The sequence below is a fragment of the Lagopus muta genome, chromosome W, assembly GCF_023343835.1.
Source record: "Lagopus muta isolate bLagMut1 chromosome W, bLagMut1 primary, whole genome shotgun sequence".
NCBI lineage: Eukaryota > Metazoa > Chordata > Aves > Galliformes > Phasianidae > Lagopus > Lagopus muta.
This window is the reverse complement of record NC_064471.1, coordinates 6,760,035-6,782,092: the sequence shown is the minus strand read 5'-3', so window position 1 is coordinate 6,782,092 and position 22,058 is coordinate 6,760,035. Positions and strand designations below refer to the sequence as shown.

The 22,058-nt window shown below is 43.5% G+C and overlaps 3 protein-coding genes across 8 annotated transcripts in view; 1 reads left to right on the top strand and 2 right to left on the bottom strand.

The window, feature by feature from the left end:
- The window catches only part of LOC125686461 (mesoderm induction early response protein 3-like), a 296,480-nt gene that overhangs the window by 1,563 nt on the left and 272,859 nt on the right, over positions 1-22,058 (top strand). For all 6 annotated transcript variants that reach the window (XR_007373804.1, XM_048930448.1, XM_048930450.1 and 3 more), the window contains 5 exons: positions 1,934-2,079; positions 3,970-4,104; positions 5,813-5,933; positions 7,630-7,715; positions 7,941-8,013. Coding sequence is in view for 5 of the 6 variants with exons in the window: in XM_048930448.1 (XP_048786405.1) it covers positions 1,934-2,079; positions 3,970-4,104; positions 5,813-5,933; positions 7,630-7,715; positions 7,941-8,013 (561 nt within the window). In the remaining variant the exon portion in view is untranslated. The remainder of the gene's footprint in view (positions 1-1,933; positions 2,080-3,969; positions 4,105-5,812; positions 5,934-7,629; positions 7,716-7,940; positions 8,014-22,058) is intronic.
- LOC125686463 (uncharacterized) overlaps positions 1-22,058 on the bottom strand; it is a 41,817-nt gene that overhangs the window by 7,280 nt on the left and 12,479 nt on the right. The window lies entirely within an intron of this gene.
- LOC125686465 (uncharacterized) overlaps positions 12,697-22,058 on the bottom strand; it is a 187,120-nt gene continuing 177,758 nt past the window's right edge. The window contains exon 2 of the mRNA XM_048930457.1: positions 12,697-12,745. The gene's annotated coding sequence lies outside the window, so the exon portion shown is untranslated. The remainder of the gene's footprint in view (positions 12,746-22,058) is intronic.

Here is a 22,058-nt window from a genome sequence, read left to right as displayed (position 1 = left end):
AATTCAATGTGTAATTATTGTAAATGAGGTAGTATTATCAGCTATGCTGAGAGCTATGTGAGACCATAATATTAATAGCATGTGAATAAAAAGCATTTTAAGCCTGAATATTTCTGCATGGTATGGTATTATGAACTTGCTTGATATTGTCTTAAGCAAGCTAAGTGGGCAAAGTTTAATTACTTGCATTTAAGGAATAAACACAACATAATCACTGAAAAATTAATTAGATGCTCTAAGATTCACGAGTGTTAACATATACTAGTGTTTCTGAAGGCTAGAAGTAATACAGCAAGGGATACTGCGTTATTTTTTTTTTTAAGAAGAGGATTGTAAATTTGTAGGAATCACGTGGAAATAATTTTTAATAAACCTTTCTGCTGCTGGTAAACCAAGGATTGCAGCAGAACAATAGTATGTAAGAACTAGAAGAGGAAACTAGAAGTTAAAGAAAAATATCCTAATTTGTTTACTTTCTTAAGGCTTTCAGGATTGAGAAAAATAACCATTAAAAAACAAAGCAACCCCGTATTTCAGTAACTTTCATTGTGTATCGCTGACTTTGTGGTGCAGAATATTTGCACCTTTAAAACCTTTTTGAATCTAATGATAACCTTTCTAACAGTTGGAAAAGTGCATGTAAAATAGCAGTACTTGATGACTTGCAAGTATCCTCCTGAGTAGTGAAAAAGTGTCTATTGGACCATAAAGTTGTCATCATGACTTGTTAATTAATGTGGTTCTTTAGAAGCATTTAGTTATTTCCAGTATATTTTCCTCTATATTTTTTGAGGCTCTGCCATGTTTATTTTTTCTTTCTAGATCAAATGCTGAGAGTTAAGCTAGTTTTAGTAAAACATCTCATTTGTGAGAGTAAACTAATCTGAAGCGAGTCTCACTGTTTATTTTGCTGTTAGGAAATAGATGCATAAACTTCAGTTAATCATTTATCAGTAGAAAAAAATAGCTTAGTTACTGTATAAATCATTAAAAATAGAATCAGAGACAATAAATCACAGTCTCTTGATTTGTGCGGTAAAGCTGGCATTCTTGCAGCATCAAAAATCTTGTGATGTGTATGCCTTAATGTCAATGGTTTATGGGCTGGTTTGGCCCAGTTCCATGACTAGCAGGGTGAAGGGATTTCATGAATCTGTGTGTCCAGAAAAGGGAAACAGGGCACCCCAAAATAATTAAAAACAGCGTCAATGATCTGAGGAGAAACAAACTTATTTACTAAATATGGTATTGGAATGCAAGATAACACACTATAATACAATGTAATTAGAATTGAAGCTAATAAATCAGATATAATGAGAGAAAGTGTCCGAAAGGTGGATAGGCCTCACCATAATGCTGAGGTGAGATGCGCAGTCCAGTTGAGCAGCAGGGAGGAGAGCCTGATGAAGAAGAGGCATCAGGTGACCTTGCCAGGGGTTGTATGTCCTCTCTGACCGCAAAGCCCCCTGAGATATGTAGTTGTTCTTCTCTTCCAGACAGGTACTCCGACTCGGAGCATTGTTTTACTCCCAGTGCCCTACATGATGTTATGATGTGGAATACCGATAACCGAAAATCATAAAACCATTGGACTTAATTATGATTTCAAGGATGCTTTGAACAATCTTTTAGCTAGAAAAATACTCATTTGAGATTGTACTTTCTGAAACTTTCTTTCAGTAGTTTATGTAGTTCTTCCAGGTATTTACATTATGTTGCAAGAGAGAAAACTGTGCCTGTTACTTATAAATATGGGAAGGGAAGGCCACCTAAAACAGCTGAATTTGTCAGGTAGTTAGGAGTTTGTTCCAGTTATTCCATTGAGAGTTATGACCCTGTTTGCAAAAGAATTCATGTAACCTTATTTTTTTTTTGATGTGACTTTGTATGGTGGTGTAGAAAAAATGATTCAGATACGGGGCTTTTTTAATAGTTGGCTCCTTATCGTCTGAGGATCATGACTTTGACCCTTCTGCTGAAATGCTGGTTCATGATTATGATGATGAGCAAACTCTCGAAGAGGAGGAAATGATGGAAGAAAAGAAAAATTTCAGCTCTGAAATTGAAGATTTAGAAAAGGTAAGTGACTCGATCTCCTAGATGTCCATGTGTGCTGTACCTCTTTTGCTGAAAAGGACGCTCAACGTGTTTAGTTTGTATTGTATAATACAGTTTCTTGCAAAATGTTTAAAGAAAAGAAAATCAGATTTACTGCATCCTGGGCTGCATCAAAAGAAGCATGATCAGCTGTTGGAGCATGTCTAGAGGGGGACTACAAAAATGATCCAAGGGATGAAGCACCTTCCCTACATGGGCAGGTTGAGAGAACTGGGGCTGCTGAGCTTGGAGAACAGAAGGTTCTGAGCAGACCTGATAACATCCTTTCAATATCTAAAGGAGGATTGTAAGAAAGAAGGGGACAGGCTCTTTAGCAGAGTCTGCTGTGACAGGACAAGGGGAAATGATTTTGAACTAAAAGAGGGGAAATTTAGATTGGTTATAAAATTATTATTATTTTTTTTTTACAATAAGAGTAGTGAGGTATTGGGCCAGGTTGCCCAGAGATGTGGTGTTAGCCTTATCCTTGGAAACATTCAAGGTCAGGCTGGATGGGGTATGAGTAACCTGATGTAGCTGTAGATGTCCCTGTTTGTTGCAGGGGAGTTGGACTAGATGACCTTTAAGGATCCATTCCAACTCAAACGATTCTGATTTTTCCTTTTTTTACCTCCTGTTCATCCATGTCAGCTTGTCACTCATTTTAAACATGCTGAATGTTGAACACCCACAAAGTGATGCTACTAGTATTTACTGTTCAGTGATCTACCTACGCCATGTAGTATACCTTTGGGTTTTGATCAACAGGTTTCTGAGAGTGTAATTTCTGGCATCAAATATGAAGCTGCGTTTGTGTAGCCCATGAAAAAATAAATTTTCTTAATATTTAATTGTCAGTGTTTATACTGTTGAATTCTTGTCCTGCTACCTTTACAATTAGATTTTTGTCATGTCATGGTTAAAATCAGGTTATTGCTCTACAAAATAATCTTATTTCCTCTATACTCAAAGGAAAAAGAACTGAGAGCTAGTCGTCTTAAACACTATTACTCTAGGTCTCCATCCTGGAAAGACTTGAACATGAGTTTGCATTAACCCATTGTGAAAAGTCTTTGCAGAATTAGCTGACTGGACCTTAGCTGATTAAAGAAAACATAATTCAATCAGTATATGAGTTCAATGAGAAACTTTTGAAGATGATTTAACTTTTAAATGTATAAATATCAGAAAATATTTCTAATTCATTGTTGAATTGAATGATATAATTGTATTAGGATGGAAATATGATATTTAGCAAAATCGCTTGCACAAAAACTGTCGGGAAAAGAAAATTATAAATGCAGCGTTGTCTTTTTTTTTTTTTTTGCCTTATAGATGATTAGCTGTCTTTCTCCTATTGCATTCTCAGCAGTTGTTATAAAACATATTGTGCAAGAGATGAAAAGGGGAGACAAAAGCTTGCTATTTTGGTTTACTTTTGTGAGTTTTTGAATGCACACTTGCAGCTGTAATTGTGTAGGACTAGAGTCTTCAAATTTTTCTGCAGTTCTCTCTTGTAGGGGGGTTGTGTTTCTAGTACTGAAAAAATACAAGCCACTTGTGCTCTACAGTATGAATCAGATAAGGAGCAAATTTTTAACAATCAATTACTATTTACTTTCATCTAGTAAACAGTTTTGAATATCTTGATGAAACTTCACTATATGCTAAGAGAGATGGTGATGAATTGTTTCACTCCTGTGCCTGAAAATATTTTAAATTTTGATTCAAGTTTCTTGCTTTCAATTATTTTTTTTACTACTTTTTTTTTTTTTTTTTTTTTTCCCCAAAATATATCTTATCCTTTTCGGCCTGAAAAGTTTACAAGTATTTGCTAACATGTTGAGGTGTTCATAAATCTTCTTGTATTAGGAAGGAAACATGCCATTGGAAGATTTACTGGCATTCTATGGATATGAACCCACGATTCCAGTTATGGCAGGTTCCAGTGTGAATAGCTCTCCAAGTGAACTTGCAGATGAACTTCCAGATATGACATTAGATAAAGTAAGTCAGAGCCATTTTTTCCTAGTATTACAATTTAAAAGCAAAAATACATGTGACTTCAAATAATACTTAACATTTCCTTATCTCTTGATGTTACAAAATGCCTATCTTTGTCAATTTCAATATACAGTCAAGAACTACTGTATTCATTCATTTTCAAGGACACCGAGAATCTGATTCTAATTAATTCCTTATTCATATTTGCATACCAGTAATACTTGGTGCATACTCTGTTAGCCCTTGACTATTGTGGTGTTATCTGTCTCCCCTGAATACACCTTGAGCTCAGTGCAGCTATCATGACCAGATGCATCTGTCACAGATGCCACTGATGGTTATTGTTTGAACAGGGTTGCGGGTTGGGGGGAAAGCATGCTGTCACAGTGTCATGTACCAAAACTTATGTGGATAACTTGAAAATGCTCTCTTGAATGCTTTAGAATGTTCCTTTCAGATGTATATAATTTGTGAAAGACCTTAACTTTGTGAGGGGGGGAGGGGTGTGAGTGAGGGAGACAGATATAGTAACACAGTCATTACAGATAAATACATTGCTGATGTTAAAAAAAAAAAAATTAAAAAAAAAATTGGTCTGTGCGATTTGAAGGCTAACATTGAATTCTGACATTTTACTCTGTTTATAAAATCTGTAGATAGTAAGTATATGTTGCTTTTTTTTACTAACATACATCACTTACAGATAAGCCCCATAGAAAGTTGAATATGAATATAGATATGGCTCTGCACATCTAATTCTCATTAGATTCATGATTGTGTTGAGGTTACAAAAATGTAGCCAACTTGTTATCTAATATAGTTCTTTCCCTCCCTAACCTATATACAGAGGAGTTCAAATATGTCTACTAGTGCTTTTTTTCCCCCCATTTTCCTTTGAAAACTTCCGTTTTTGGTGTGTTTTGGAAAGATAATGGGTTGTCTATTTTCTGTAACTGTCCTCTCAGCAAAAGCCTGCAGAAGTACCTGACCTATTTTCTTTTTCCAGAGTATATGGGTAACAGCCTCTTAAAGCTTCAGTGTATCTGTGATATAAAGAATGACGAAATTCTAAAGTTTTGAGGCACTTTTCATTGATATTTTTCATTGGAAATGGTTGGAAGCACATCTGAGATTGATAGTTGCAGAGGTTACTTCTTGTGCCTTTATTTTAATAGAAAACAAAGGGGAAACAAACCCGTGCTTAACTCTGAAATGAAGTTATGTTTCTTAGATTGAGGAGGAGCAAACTAGCTTTCTAATTAAGGGAGTAAAATCTGCTAAAAGTACTTACCGTGAAATAATTTACTGAATCTAAATGCTCACCAGTCCATACTTAATAGACAATCTGTATGGGAACTGCTGAGTCACGGCCTGAACCTCTGATTGATCACCTGAGGCAAGCAATGAGTCAGCCACGGGAGCACAGGTGAAGGCAATTCACCTGTGCTGCCAGAAGGGGGGAGCCTGGCTCCACCCCTCCTAGACCTATTTAAGAGCTGGCTACCTGTGGGGAAGGTTCTCTTTTGGAGTTCCCTCCTGGAGTCTTGTAGTGAGCTTGGGACATAGGTAAGCTTTCTATCTATTCTTTTTTTGTTGTTATAGTCTGCTTAGTCAAGCTCTCTTGTTTATTTTGTGATTATAACATCTTTATATTAATTGACTATGTACAATCTGAGATTATTTATTTAATTATTTTATTTTAATAATACAGGAAGAAATAGCTAAAGACCTCTTGTCGTGTGATGATGAAGAAACACAGTCCTCTGCTGATGACTTGATGCCGTCAGTTACTTCACATGCGGCTACAGACTTCTTTCCTCGGCCATTAAGATGTAGGAAATCTAATTTTATAATAGTACTCAAAGTAGTCCTGTCGTTATATATGACTTTCTAGCTTAAAATATCAGAGTTGCAGAGTACTGCCGATTTATTAGTGGTTGAGAAACAGTGCTTTGGAGGATATTGTATGTGAATGTTGTCTTTAATTGTTATTACTAATTACCTGGAAGAGCTACACTTAGTATTGTGCTCGAAACCAGTATACAATTAATTTTTCTGCAAATACAGTGAATTTTCATAGTTAATAGTTAATGTGGTATTGAGGAGCACTCTTTATCATTTTCAGTATTTGTGAATAACATGAATATATAGCCCATTTTTTTTTTTAAGTTAGTGTTTCTCTACTAAAATTTTGCTATTTTTAAGCCAGTGGCTTCAGTTTAGCTAGAGAACATGAGTCTGGCTGTGATTTCTTTGTGATTCCTTTTGTGCATACATCACTTTTCTATAGGACTTTGTAGGGTGAGCCAGTGTTTTTATGTGGGATGGGGCCTTTGAACCCATGGTCACCAAAATTTCACTTCCCATGGAGCTATGATGGGGAAGGTTTGGGAACCAGTGGTTCAGTTACCCGACATGGACCAGATATTCCTCATTGCCTGCTGCAACTCATTTGTTCAGTGGTGTACTGGAGTTAGGACAACGTGAAGGATTTTATCATGGTTTTAATTTGGCCAGTATCTTGAGCTATTTTTTGGGGGGGATTATATCCTGCTAAAGAAGGATGGTGAAGATGATGTGCTGCCTCTGTCACCTGCAGGTGTAGTTTTTAGTGCTGATTCTGTAATGTAAGACATGCTTATTTAAGGTGAGATATGAAAATCCTTAAAAACTATAATGCTCATGAAATTAAGCAAACCCCACCTTTGCTGGCACTTAAACGTTGCTTGTGAACTGTTAATGAATATGACACTGAAAGCGTGGCGGCTTTAATCTTATTGTAATGGTAGATTACATTCTACTAGGAATTATACATCTGTAAAAATTTCAGAACCCAGTACCACAGTGTTACAGTTTCTAAAATATGAGTAGTTCTGTGAAGTACTGTATTTGAAATACTTGGAGTGTTTTGCTGTCTGCCCTCCCAAGGAGGGGAGTAAAAAAAAAAAGTAAAAAAAAAAAAAAAAAAAAAAAAAAAAGAATAAGCAATAAGCTGCCTTTTGCTTATTCTATTTTGTATATCGCTGCTGTATCTTCACTCCATGTTGAGGCAGCCTTGTTTAAAAGAATGTTTTGAATACCCATTAAAACTTCAAATTACAGGCTTTGGTAGATAATAAAGACTTGCATTCAACATACATTTTTGTGATTAACTGGGGCTAAGTTGTAGCCCTGAAGGTTTGTTTTCTCATACCTTTTCTATAATGTGTAAGCCTTCGCTAAAAGGGAGAGGGGAAAGAACAAAAGAGAAGAAAAATGATTTTATTCCCTTTTGACTGTTAGAAATACGTTAGGTTGTCTCAGTTACAGTCATGATAAATGTTTCAGTTCTGCAGTATACAAGTACTGGTGCTTTCTGGCTTGATGCTGTAGTTTGATAGAAGTGTAGAGTAACAGGCTTGTGATCAGTGTGTTCCTGAATAAAAGCAGCTGCTTCTTTCAAAAGTAAAAGATAAACAACAATTTACTGTAGTTATGTTTGAAGTGAAAATGCTTCCTAGCTAAAACCAAACATTTTTGTGTCTGAAGCAAACACTACTTGTGATGGAGATAAAGAATCAGATGGTGAAGATGTGGAGGTAGACAGTGGTAATACATCCGAAGATTTGAGAAAGGTAATAATTATTTTATAAAACAAAAATCGCCAACAGTTCAAATGTGTGGTGTTTTTTTTTAATAGCAAAGTTTTAAAGATCTACAGAATGTATCTAAAATTGTACCTTAATTCTGGAATTTTCTGCTGAATGCCAAGTTAATGACTTTTTTTTTAATAATGCATCCATGTGAAAAATATTAAGTACATATTTATCTCCCTTTCTTTTTTTTTGTTTCATCTTCAGGAAATAATGGTTGGTTCAAAGTATCAGGCTGAAATTCCACCTTACCTTGGCAGGTGTACTGATGATGAAAAGGGTAAGTTCTCCTGACTCTTTCACTTTTTATCTTAACGTTAGCAGTTGATGAAAAAATATTATATGAATTTTTAAAGTCGAGTCTGTGTCTTAGTTAAAATTTGAGATGTTAAAAACACAAGAAAATGAAAGTGATACACCCAAATAATTATTTTCAGAAATGTGATTATATAACTCTGAGAGGACATAATGAGAATGATATAGGAGGGTGGACTGCAATGTTAATTCCAGAGTATCTAGTAATCCTCCTTTAGTAAATGTAGAAGGAGAACTTGCTTCAACGGACAAAGAGAAGGCTGAGGTACTGAATGAGTTCTTTGTCTCGGTCTTCACTGGCGGCTGGAATTCCAGTACTTCTCATGTCCCTGAGCCCTGCATCCCTAAACCTCTAGGTGGGGACCAGGGTGGTAAATCCCCCCGCCCCACCGTGAGGGCAGAGCAGGTCTGAGACCGCCTCATGAGACTGAATGTGTACAAGTCTATGGGTCGGTACGGTGTGCATCCCAGGGTTCTGAAGGAGCTGGCTGAGGTGGTCGCTGAGCTGCTCTCCATGTTTGAAAAGTCATGGCTGGGCTTGTTCAGCCTGGAGAAAAGAAGGCTGCAGAGTGACCTAGTTGCAGCCTTTCAGTACCTACAGGGAGCCTACAAAGAGGAGGGGAATCAACTCTTTAAAAGGGTTGAGAACTGCAGGGTGAGGGGAAATGGTTTTAAGTTGAGGGAGGGGAGATTATGTTGGATGTCGGGGGAAATTCTTTACAGAGAGAGTGGTGAGGTGCTGGAACAGCTGCCCAGAGAGGTTGTGGATGCCCTGTCCTTGGAGGTGTTCAAAGCCAGGTTGGATGGGGCCCTGGGTAGCCTGGTCTAGTATTAAATGGGGAGGTTGGTAGGCCCTGCATGTGGCAGGGGTGTTGGAGATTCATGATCCTTCAGGTTTCTTCCAACCCATTCTGTGGCCATTCTGTGATAATCTTAAGAGGCAATAAATGGTGGGTCAAGAAAGAAATAGTTTTCTTGGACTGTCATAATAGGGCCGGAAGTGTGCAACTTAGCTTAAATTGAAGATTGAGAAGATCTTCAAATTAGTGAGTTTTGGTTGCAAATACAGGTTAAAAACTGAAAAGGGGCTAGAAAAGAAAAAAAGTGACAGGAGTTTGAATTTGCATGCTGAAAAGACTTCTCTATGATTGAAGTGTAGCACGTAGAGCTGTGGAATTAAACATGTATAGACAATTTAAAGGATAGAAGGGGAGAAGGGTGGGAAAGAGTGAGCTGGGAGGAGAGAGGGGGAGGGAGGGAGCGAGCGCTAGAGAGAGCCAGAAGGGAGAGGGGGAGGAGGGAGGGTGTGAGCGCTAGAGAGCCAGAAGGGAGAGTGAGAGGGAGGGTGTCGTGTAGTTATCTTTAGGTTTGTGTCTGTGACAGGGGGACGGCAGGCCCACAGGCCCCGCAGCCCAGGAAAAAAAAGAAAGAAAGAAAAAGCATCAACAGCTTATGGGCTGGTCCGGCCTGGCCCCGTGGCTAAGGAGGCAGGGGACTTGCAGACCCGTGCCCCAGGAGAGGGGGGAAAAAAGGGGAAGGGTAGGGAGGTAGTAGATGGGTCTAAAAACAGCAGTGGCGATGATCTGAGGAAGAATGTTAATTTGCTAAATATGATTTCAGAATGCAAGAGAACACAATACAACAAGATGCAATTGGGATTGAAGCCAACAGGTCAAACAAAAATGAGAAAGAGTGTGTCCAAAACTGAGGCCTTACTCTATAGACTGCAGGTGAAAGCGCAGGGGAACTTGTGCTCCTTGGCAGCGAACAGAGAGAGAGAGCTTGTGACCTGTCAGGACCTCCACCTTTCTTTCTCTGGGCGTGAAGTCCTCTAGGGAATGCTGCTCCTCCCCTCTAAGAACCAAAATGCTCAAAAAAGGCTTTCCATGGTACCAGAACATTAACTGTAACTTCCACTGCTTTACGTTATGTTATGATGTGGACTACCGACAACAAAAAATCACAAAACCATGACAGAGGGGAGAGAGGGAGAGCGTGCGTGCATGTGCCAAAAGGGAGAAAGGGAGGGAGGGAGAGCAACAGAGAGCCAAAAGGGAGAGGGATAGTAGAAAGGGGCATGACAGAGAGCGAGCCAGGAGGGAGGGAAATGTAGGGAGATATAGGGAGAAAGGTGCGCAGCAGGGAGCTGGGAAGGAGCAGGAGAAAGGGGCTCAACAGTGAGCTGGAAGAGAAGGGAAAGCAGTGAGAAAGCAATAAAGGGGCACGATAGAGAGCTGGGAGGGAGGAAGGTAGTGAGAAAGGTTAAAAGGGGTGCAATGGAGACCTGTGAAGGAACTGAGATACAGGGAGAAAGGTGCATGATGGAGAGCAGAGAGGGAGAGGTAGGGATGAAGGGAGAAAGGGGTGTGACAGACCTGGGAGAGAGGGAGAGGTAGAGAGAAAGGGACACGACAGAGATCTGGGAGGGAGGGAGAGGTAGGGAGAAAGGGGTGCAACAAAGAGCTGGGAAGGAAGGAAGAGGTTGGGGGAAAGGGAGTAAGGAGCATGAGAGAGAGCTGAGAGGTAGAGGCATGATAGGGAGCCAGGAGGGAGGAGTAAGGGGTGCTATGGGGTGCTATATGGTGCTGGGAGGGAGATGAAGGGAGAAAGAGGTGCGGCAAAGCTGAGAGGAAGGGAGAGGTAGGGAGAAAGGGGTGCAACAATGAGCTGGGAGGGAAGGAGAGGATGGGAAAAAGGGGCACGACAGGGAGGTGACAGGCAGGGAGAGAAAGGGACAAATGGGTGTGATAGGGAGCTGCGAGGGAGAGACAGGTAGGGAGAAAAGTAGAAAGGAGCGTGACAGAGAGCCGGGAGGGAGGAGTAGGGAGATAGGGGTGCAACAAGGAGGTGGGAGGGTAGAAAAGCTAGTGAGAAAGGGGTGTGACAGGGAGCTGGGAAAGAGAGATGTAGGGAGAAAGCATGACAGAGAGCTGAGAGAGAGGGAAAGGTAGGGATGAAGGGAGAAAGGGGTGTGAGAGAGACCTGGGTAAGAAGGAGAGGTAGGGAGAAAGGGGAGTAAAAGAGAGCTGGGAGGGAGGGAAAGGTAGAGTGAAAGCAAGAAAGGGGCGTGACAGAGGACCAGGTGGTAGGGAAAGGTAGGGGGAAATGGGCATGACTGGGAGCTGGGAGGGCAGTAGAGGATGGGAAAATGGAGTGTGACTGGGAGCTAGGGTGGAGCAAGTGGGAGAAAGGAGCATGAGAGGGAATAGGAAGGGAGAGAGGGAGGAAGGGTGAAAAGATGAGGCAAGGAGGTAGGTGGGAGGGAAGGAGAGGAGGGGAGAAAGGGGCACTATAGGAGCCGGGAAGGATGGGATGGAATGGAATGGAGAAAAGGGGTGAAAAAGGGTGCCAGGGTGCAGGAATGGAGAGAAAGGGAGAAGGGCACTACAGGGAGTCGGGAGGGAGGGAGAAATTGGGCGATAGGCAGAATGGGGTTTGAGAGGGATCCTAGAGGGAGGAAGAGGAACGGTGGACGGGGTGTGTCACGGAGTTGACTAGATCAAACTATGTCCGTGACAGGGGCGACAGGCCTCTGCCCTCCCACCCCAGTCCCACAAAAATGGGAAGGAAGGAAGGGAGGGAGGAAAATAACAGCGGCAACAATCTATGGAGGAAAACTTATTTTACTATAATACCTAAACTGCCTTTCCTAACATGTTCTTTACATGTACAACGGGGACTTTATCTCCCTCTATGGTATGTAGGGAACTGCATTGGTTAGGACCATCACGATTGATAGATCCTCTGGTATTGATTAACTAGGTGGCTTCTGCCAAATACTTCTCCCAATGCTTAAATGTTCTGCCACCCAGTGCTTTTAGCATCGTTTTTAACAATCCATTGTATCGTTCAATTTTACCAGAGGCTGGTGCATGATAGGGAATATGGTAAATCCACTCAATGCCATGATCTTTGGCCCAAGTATTTACAAGAGAATTTTTGAAATGAGTCCCATTATCTGACTCAATCCTTTCCGGGGTGCCATGTCGCCACAGGACTTGTTTCTCGAGACCCAGTATGGTGTTTCGGGTGGTAGCATGGGGTACTGCATATGTTTCAAGCCACCCAGTGGTGGCCTCCACCATAGTAAGCACATAATGCTTACCATTGCGAGATCGTGGCAAGGTGATATAATCAACCTGCCATGCCTCCCCATATTTATACTTTTGCCATCGCCCTTCCTCCCAGAGAGGTTTCATCCTCTTGGCTTGTTTGATGATGGCACATGTTTCACAGTCATGAATAACCTGTGCAATGGCATCCATAGTTAAGTCCACCCCTCGGTCTCTAGCCCATTTGTATGTTGCATCTCTCCCTTGATGACCTGAGGTCTCATGGGCCCACCGAGCCAGAAATAATTCACCCTTGTTCTGCCAGTCCAGGTCTATTTGAGCCACCTCAATTCTGGCAGCTCGGTCTACCTGATGGTTATTTTGCTGTTCTTCAGTAGCCTGACTCTTGGGCACATGAGCATCTACATGGCGCACCTTTACAACCATAGTCTTTGTTCGGGCAGCAATGTCTTTCCACAGTTCAGCAGCCCAAATAGGTTTACCCCTTCTTTGCCAATTATTTTGCTCCCACTGCTGCAACCACCCCCATAAGGCATTTGCTACCATCCATGAGTCAGTGTAAAGATAGAGCATTGGCCACCTCTCCCGCTCAGCAACATCTAAGGCCAGTTGGACAGCCTTTACCTCTGCAAATTGGCTTGATTCTCCTTTCCCTTCAGTGGCCTCTGCAACTTGTTGTGTGGGGCTCCACACAGCAGATTTCCATCTGCGATGATTTCCCACAGTACAACACGATCCTTCTGTGAACAGGGAGTATTTAATCTCATTCTCTGGTAGTTCATTGTATGGTGGGGCCTCTTTAGCACGTGATACTTCTTCTGATGGTGTTCCAAACTTTTTGCCTTCAGGCCAGTCCACGATGACCTGTAAGTTTCCTGGACGGCTGAGGTTCCCCATCCGTGCTCGTTGTGTAATCAGTGCAATCCACTTACTCCAAGTGGCATCAGTAGCATGATGGGTAGAGGGAACCTTTCCCTTGAACATCCAGTTCAATACTGGCATTCCAGGTGCCAGAATGAGCTGTGTTTCAGTACTGATCACTTCAGAAGCGGCCTGAACCCCCTCATATGCAGCTAAGATCTCCTTCTCAGTTGGAGTGTAGTAGTCTTCAGACCCTGTCCATGCCTGACTCCAAAATCCCAGGGGTTGGCCTAGGGTCTCTCCTGAGGCTCTTTGCCACAAACTCCAAGTGGGACCTTTCTCTCAAGCAGCAGTATAGAGGATGTTCTTTACATCCTTTCCCATCTGTACTGGCTCCAGGCCATGTCATGGGCTATCTCTTGTTTAATCTGCTCAAAAGCTTGCTGCTTCTCAGGTCCCCACACAGAATCATTCTTCTTCCACGTCACCTGATACAGGGGACTTACAATGAGGCTGTAGTTTGGAACATGCATTCTCCAAAAGCCCACTGCACCCAGAAAATATTGCGTCTCTTTCTTATAAGTGGGCAGGGACATGGCAGTGATTTTGTTGATCTCATCTGTTGGGATGTGACAACGGCCATCTTGCCGCTTTACATCTAGGACCTGAATTTCCTGGGCAGGTCCTTTCACTTTGCTTTGCTTAAGCGTGAATCTGGCACATGGAAGGATCTGAATTATTTGCTCTCCTTTCTCTAAAACTTCCTTTGCTGTGTTGCTCCACACTATGATGTCATCAATGTACTGTAAGTGCTCAGGAGCACCTCCCTGTTCCACTGCAGCTTGGGTCAACCCATCACAAATGGTTGGGCTATGTTTCCACCCCTGGGGCAAATGATTCCAGGTATACTGAATGTCCCTCCAGGTGAAAGCGAACTGTGGCATGCATTATCTGCGCAAAGGAATGGAGAAAAAGGTATTAGCAATGTCAGTGGTGGCATACCATTTGGCTGCTTTTGATTCCAGTTCATGTTGGTGTTCTAACATGTCTGGCACAGCAGCACTCAGTTGCGGTTTAACTTCATGCAGGCCCCGGTAGTCCACCGTCAGCCTCCATTCTCCACTGGCTTTACTCACTGGCCATATGGAACTGTTAAAAGGCAATTGAGTTCTGCTGATCACTCCCTGGCTCTCTAGTTGACGAATCAACTTATGAATGGGGAGCAAGGAATCCCTGTTGGTGCGGTCTGTGCACCTTTTTTGTAGCAATCATTACACGTTGCTTTTTCACTCATAGCAACCCCACAACCGACGAATCTTCTGATAGGCCAGGCAAAACAGACAGATGCTGAACACCTTCTGTGTCTACAGCAGCTATTCCAAAGGCCCGTCTCCGGCTGGGAGGAAATATAGTTGATCAGGCCCTCCAGTAGGCTGTTTTGGGAATTCTGTTCCTCATTGGATGTATCTGTTACCACCATGGATTCATTAGCATCAGGCACGGTTGATAATTTGTCTGTTGTATCTTCTTGTTTGCTCTCCATTCTGTCCATTTTTTCAGCTACTTTTGCAATGGCTGAAACACAAGCTCATAAATGGCTTAAATGTAACTCAAAGTCTTGAAGTTTGATAATTAGTTCATTTGTAAGGGGTCTTCTTTCCCCTCTGCCATACATTGCTGCAAATGTACTGGCATACCTCTCTGGTGCAGTCTTTGTGAATGTACTCCATGTTTGGCGTGCACCTGATTCTTTCAGTATCATGCTCTTGGTCTGGCTTGTTAGGAATGAAATTTGGGCTATGTAGTGCTACCACCACAGCATATTCTCTCAAATAATGGATGTCTTTTTCCTTATCAGTCCATTTCTTTTTCTCAGGCATCAGATCGTCTTTGAAGGGGTATCTTTCTTTTACAGCTAACAGCATCCTCTTCCAGACGGTGAAGGCCTTGTTCTGGCATGTACCAATGCCTTTGTCAACGGCTGAGTCCTTAGCAATGCCACCCAGTTGGCGAGTTTCTCTACTATCTAGCTACACACTGTTGGCCCCATTGTCCCAACATTGAAGTAACCAGGTGACAATAGGCTCATGTGGGTGATGTGAGAAGTCTTTTCTCAGACCTTGAATTTCATTTATTTTCAGAGATCGATCAACAATGGTAATATCTTGCTCACCCCTTGCTCTTTCTGGACTTCTTGTTGCCCTCATGAGCATTGGTGACCGTGGTCCTATTGAGTGCCCCTCCCCTGGACTCAGGGGTGCTTCCCCTGGATCTCGAAGCCACTCCTCTGGACCTCTTTCCTCCTTTTGTCTTACAATGACTGCTTCCTCTACTATACTCTCTTCCACTGTCTTCTGTTCTGAGTCGAGATTGGTTTCACGTTCCGTCCTCTTACAGGGGCAATTGACATCAATTGTGGTGCCTCCTGTGGTTGATCAGGTTGGTCAGTGTCACGGAGTTGACTAGATCAATCTATGCCTGTGACAGGAGGAGGCAGTAGGCCTCTGCCCTCCCCCCCTCACCCATGCCCCACAAAATGGGAAGGAAGGAAGGGAGGAAAAGAACAGCGGCAACAATCGATGGTGGAAAACTTTTTTTACTATAATACCAGAATACATGATAACACAATATAATACAATTTAATTGAAATTGAGACTAATAAATCAAACAAGATAGAAGAGAGAGTTCCCGAGACTGAGTCAAACCTAAAGAGTTTGGAAGGGCTAGGAAAGCACCCTCCAGCACCCACTGCAAGGCAGCAAGAGACCGCCCCACCCGGAAGGGCCAGGTCCTGTGACTTCTGTAATGTACAGGGATGGGTACCAGGAATTGGAGCATGAACTCTTTAATGCCCAGTACACTACATGATGTTTTGATGTTGAATACTGAAAACCAAAAAAAACCATAAAACCATGACATTCCAATGCTCTCACCCTCTAGCTTGGCTTGGAGTCTGTCTCATTCACTTGTGAGGATATTTAGTTCAGATTGGAGGTTGTCTCACTCAGTTTGGAGGGTGTCGAGTTTGGATTGAAAGGAGTCTTGCTCAGATTCAAAGGCATCTCGCTGAGATTGGAGATTTTCCCTCTTGGCTTGGATTAGCTCCTGGAAACAGTCTTTTTCAGCTTGGAAACGCTCTCGTTCATTTTGTACTCTCTCCCTGAGACTCTCCCTTTCAGCTCACAAACACTCTCTCTCAATTTCACAAGCTGTCTCCCTCTCTGTGACGGTGTTGAATAAGGCCCTTTAAGCATTAGCCAGGCCCCAAATCATTTGTGCCTCCTCAGGTTTGCCTGGAGCCGCAACATTCCTGTCTCAAATATTTGTTTAAGCTCTCAGGGTCTTTCAGGTGTTCAGGAGTAAAGTCCTATGACACCGAAGATATCCATCTCTCTAAAGTCTCTCCCAAACCTCTCCACACACCCTGCCACTCAGTATTCTCGGGTTTTGGGGAGGACATCCTCAAAATATAATAAATACTAATACTGAGTGAAATGATAAGCAATACATCCAGGGAGATTAACAATGTGATTAGGTGATCATTCAAAAACTGCATAACAGCTTGAAAAAAGAGACTGGAAACCTGCTTAAAAAATCCCAGTCCTTTAAAATTAGCAGCTGTCTCTGGAATTGTATGCCACATTGTATGAACATACCAGGTACATATTTTAACCCACGTTTTCAATTGATTGTATATGCCTGTTACTCCATAGAACAAAGTGGCAAACTTCATTAATGCCCAGTATGTTTTGAGCATTAGAAAAGGATTCAAAGGAGAGACTGGGAGCCTGTATAATCAATAGATATCAAGATATTACAATCACAATAGAATTGTATAATCAATAGATATCAAGATGTTATAATCACAATATAATTGTATAATTAATAGATATCAAGATGTTATAATCACAATACAACCAAGAGAGTTAGGCAAAGTAGATAATGATAACAAAAAGAGAATAGGTGGAAGAGCTTACCCTATGGATAAGCTCAGCACAAAACACCAAGAGAGGTGATCTCCATAAGAGATCCTTCCCCTCTGGTAGCCAGCTCTTAAATAGGTCCAGGAGGGATGGAGCCTGTCTCCCCCCCTTCCGGCAGCACAGGTGAATTGCCTTCACCTGTGCTCCTCTGGCTGACTCATGGCTCACCTCAGGTGATCAATCAGAGGTTCAGGCCGTGACTCAGCAGTTCCCATACACTCCACCCCTTCACAGCATGAACCAATTATCAGGTTAACTAAAGGGTAAGCTTTCCCTAATACAGAGATCTGGTATATTGTGACGCTTATACAATTTTATCGCGACATATGTTGGTACAGTTCAAGACAAGTGATGATTAGTGGATGTCCATACTCTTCTATGGGCCAGTGCTCGATTATGTGACTGGAGGCATGAGGTCCTGAGGTGCAAGTCCATTCTATGTTCCATCAGTCCCATGCAGACCATCACCGGGTGTTGTACGTGATCTGACAGCAACACTGGAACGCTTGATGGCATTTTGTTCCGTCCGGTGGTCTTGAAGGCTCACAGACTCACGGGGATTAATACAGATGTTTCACAGGTACCAGGAGGGGAAGGTCTGCTCTCCAGGGCAAGATACAGGCCGTAGTTCTGTCTTGGGTCAACACTTCCGCTTGTACTGGGGCACGTCCTGGCCGCCTGTACCACGCCTTCTGGCCGGATATATGCGGCTGCATAACGATATCAGGCACCAAAGGAGGTGTCCTGATCTGCCACAGGGACATGATGGGGGTCCCTTTAGCAATAAAGATCGGAGTGTTGACCACAATATCAGTAGGCCATATACCTATTACTGGAGGGACTACTGAGCCTCCCACCTCCAATAGTGTCCCCCAAGGTGCAAGTAGGCCACACCACTTGGGTCCTACCTGCACCTTCCAGGGCCATTTTATTTTATGGGTACCCAGCTCTAAATTCACAGGGGCAGGGAGCAGATTATTTTCATTACCAATCTGGGGTCTTACCTGATGATCAGTGCCCATAATTTGGATCCTAAGCAGGGTGGCCCATGTCGTCTGCAACATTCTCAGGGCACTGGGTCTGCCGTCTCGAGGTCTTTCGTTCAGGTCCCGCAGGATTTCATACAGTCTTTTTGTCCACCCCTGCAAGGACTGGGAGTCTGTCTTCAGGGCAGCCTTAAGTATTCCGTTATAACGTTCGATGAGGCCTGCCCCCGTTGGATTATATGGCAGGTGGAATCGCTATTCGATGTTATTTTCTTCTGCCTAGTGCTGTATCGTTGCACCAGTAAAGTGAGTCCCTTGGTCGCTCTCGATGACTCGAGGTGTCCCGTAGGCAGACATCAGTTTAGTGAGTGCCTTGATGGTATATGCCTGGTTTGCTTTCGGTACTGGATAGGCCTGCAGTAACCCACTTACCGTATCGACGCAGGTCAGGGCGTACCTTGCCTCCTCGGAGTGAGGAAGGGGCCCGATGTAATCGACCTGCCATCACTGGAGAGGATTGTGTCCCCTAGCAAGATGGGCTGTTGTTTCGGGCAACGATCTCGGTCTCGTTTTGCAGCACGTGTTGCAATCCTGGCATGCCTGGATGATATCAGGTAGCTCTATGGGCAGTCCCCATGCTTTAGCAGCTGCCCACATTGTCTTTTGTCCAGCATGCCGTAGCTTCTGATGTAACCAGCGGGCGATGTTCTCAGATGGTGAATTCTCAATCCATCCAACTCGGGCCAGCATGTCGGCTTCATCATTTCCTGCTGACTGTAGGGGCTGATGACCAGAAACATGGTAGACACGTACAGTCCTGTGTTTTACTGTATTCCATATGTCTAACCACATGTCTTTGCCCCAGATTGGTCGGGCGCGGATAGTCCATTCCTGGGTGGCCCACTGTGCAATCCAAAGAGTGAGCCCCCGGTATACAGCCCAACTATCTGTGCAAATGTTCAGGATACCATCACCGGGTTCCTTGGTTATAGCCATCCACACGGCTCGCAGTTCTGCCCATTGGCTACTCTGACCATCCCCCTCGTCGAACCAGATTGTCTCGGTGGAAGGATGGTATGCTACTGCTCTCCACTTGCTCGGGTTGCCCTTGCTGGACCCATCTGTCTAACAGGCATCTTCAAGGATAGGATATTTTCCCTCCTGAATGGGATTCTTCTCTGGTGGAGTGACCAGTATTTCTTTTGGTGCATCACTGTGATACGTCACTGGGCCAAGGATCTTTTGGAGTTCTTTCAAGGGTGATGAAGACAGACTGCTCCTTTGGCTGAGGTAGGCGACTGATCGTGCCACTGTTTGTGCTTGGGCCACCCTGTCTTAAGAAGGTGGGTCAGATCTTTCACCCACCCCTGAATTGGCAGAGTGGTCTTGACTGTAACAGCAGCTGTTTGAATTATTGGCTCTACTGCCTGTAATGCCGAATAGGCAGCCAATAACTGTTTGTCAATCATACTGTATCTTTCTTCTGCTCCGTGCCAAACCTGAGACCAGAAACCAATGGGGGTCCAAACAGAGCTCTGGCGTTGCCACAGGCCCCAACCGAAGCCGTCTTGAGTAACATGAACGTCCAACTCAGCTGGGAGGGTAAGATCGAATATACCCAATGCCTGAGCTTGTTTCACTGCCAGTTTTGCTTGTTGGAAAGCATCCTGTTCTGTTTTCCCCCAGTCCCATAGCTGCCCCTTTTTTGTGAGTCTGTATAGTGGCCTTAGCAGCTGCCCTAGGTGAGGTATAAAGGAACGCCAATAACCCAATATACCTAGAAACTCTTGCAGCTGCTTTGATGTTGTAGAGACTGGGAATGCCTGAACCCTATCTATGACAGCACTGGGTAGCACTTTGGTCTTTCCTGACCAAACCACCCCCAGGAATTTTACGGACAGGCCAGGACCTTGCACCTTTTGGGCATTTAGAGCCCATCCCCTCTGTTGTAAATAGGCGGTTAATGAATCTGCTGCCTGTCCTACTGCCTCCAGTGAGTCAGATGTCAACAGGAGATCATCAATATAATGACATAGGTTAACATCATCAGGTTTTCTCCAATCAGGCAGGTCACGCGCCACTAGATAGTGACAATACGTTGGTGAATGCACGTACCCCTGTGGCAGGACCTGAAGGGTCCACTGCCTGCCTCCCCATGTAAACGCAAACTGATCTTGCGATTCCTCAGCAATTGGGATACTGAAGAATGCATTTGCTAGACGTAGGACACAATGATAGGTTTTTATCTCCCTCCTCAATGTGCCCATTAGGGAGGCAATATTGGGTACGGCCGCATGAATAGGCGGCGTGACCTTATTTAATTCTCTGTAATCTACTGTCATCCTCCATGTGCCATCCGACTTTCGCACCGGCCATATGGGGGAGTTATACGGGCTGTGTGCAGGTCTTATAATGCCCACTTTTTCTAATTCCTGCACCGTTCTCTATATTTCATCTTGCCCACCCGGGAGTCTATACTGTCTAACATTAGTAATCCGGCGCGGTTTCAGCAGGCAAACAGGCTCATGTTTCGCATGGCCTCTTAATACTGCCTGCACCGCCCGGATACTGATACATCTTTGTCGAAGTCTGAACTCTCCCACAGTTGTTTGGAGAGCCAGACCCCATAGAATGTCTATGCCCAGGATGTATTCTTGGACTGGGGCAATAGACACCTTGTACTCCCGGGGTGGGAGACGCCCAACCCCTAATCTTAGCCATGTTTGGGTGACAGGAATAGTCGGTCCCCCAAAACCACCAATCATCACTCTGTCGCCATCAAATTTTCCTGGATCTCCATAGATAATTGATGTTTCTGCTCCTGTGTCTACTAATGCCATCACTCTCTGAATATTTTTTCGGGACCAATAAATCGTTAATTCTACATAGGGCCTCCGGTCCCGTCTGGAGGCCCTATGGGGACTAACATCCCTTGTCACTCCATGAATTGTGCTAGGGCCAGTTCTTTTGCTTCTGATGGCTCAGGTTTTGTGGCCCGAGACACCTGAGGTGGCTTCTTTTTCCTGTTTGGAATAATAAAATCTTCTAGGTTCCATGTTGTTGTTGGAACCCTCTCTATAGCTCTTACCCTTGATTTCTTAGGGTAGCTCTGGAATTTTTGATTGTCCTTTAGTTGTCTCCAGAGCTTCGAAAGGACATGGTTGGGCTGGCGGTCGATCTTAGCAAATTGGACCCTTGGACCCCAGCCTGAATAAAATCATTAAACATTTGTTTTTGGGATACCCTTATGGGTCCCGATGGAGGAGCTCGAGTAGCCGGCATTTCCGTTTTACTTACCGGCAGGACCTCCGTTTCCTCCAAAAACCAAATATTGCACCTAGTCCACAAGCGTTCTGTTTCTCCCAAGTCAGCGACTAACTGGGCAGCCGGCTGGACTACGGCTTCTGACGCTACAAGGGGATTTAATATGGAGACTAGGGTGCCATACAGATGGGAGGAAGCCTGCTGTAAAAGTAAATCTCTCATCCCTGCTGAAAATTTAACGATATCAGGGCCATCAAACGTATCTTCATAGATAGCCTCTCTTACACCCAGTTCACTGATATAATTTTGAAGGTCCTCCATGGAGGACCACATGCCTGTATGTAAAGGTATGTCTGATTTATTCAGCCATACCATACGGCAGGCCGCCATTAACCATTCTAGTATGGAATGGTTTTCATCACGATATTGATTGCCTACGTATAACCTCTGTCTGAGAGCAGGATGAACGGTCATGGTGGCCAACTTAGCTATTTCTGGGCCATTCACCAAGACACTTTCTGCCCCAGAATCCCATAGTCTCAATGACCAAGCCGGCACACTTTCTCTACGCTTCTGCTGAAATCACTGTACTAAGTCCATTAATTCTGTTGCCGTGTATGGCTGAGCCGTTACGTGTAAATGAGTCTGGGCAGGGGGCCATTGATCAGGCGGTACCCCTGCCGGTCTGTCCTGTACTTTTTTTGTTTTTTGGGTTACAACAGGACGGACTTCCAGTGGATCAGTCAGAATTGGACATTCAAGGTCTGATTTGGATTTCTTGTTCTCCTGATCAACGAAGTCTGTTGATTCAGGAACCTGGTCATCATTTATTGAAATGTTATC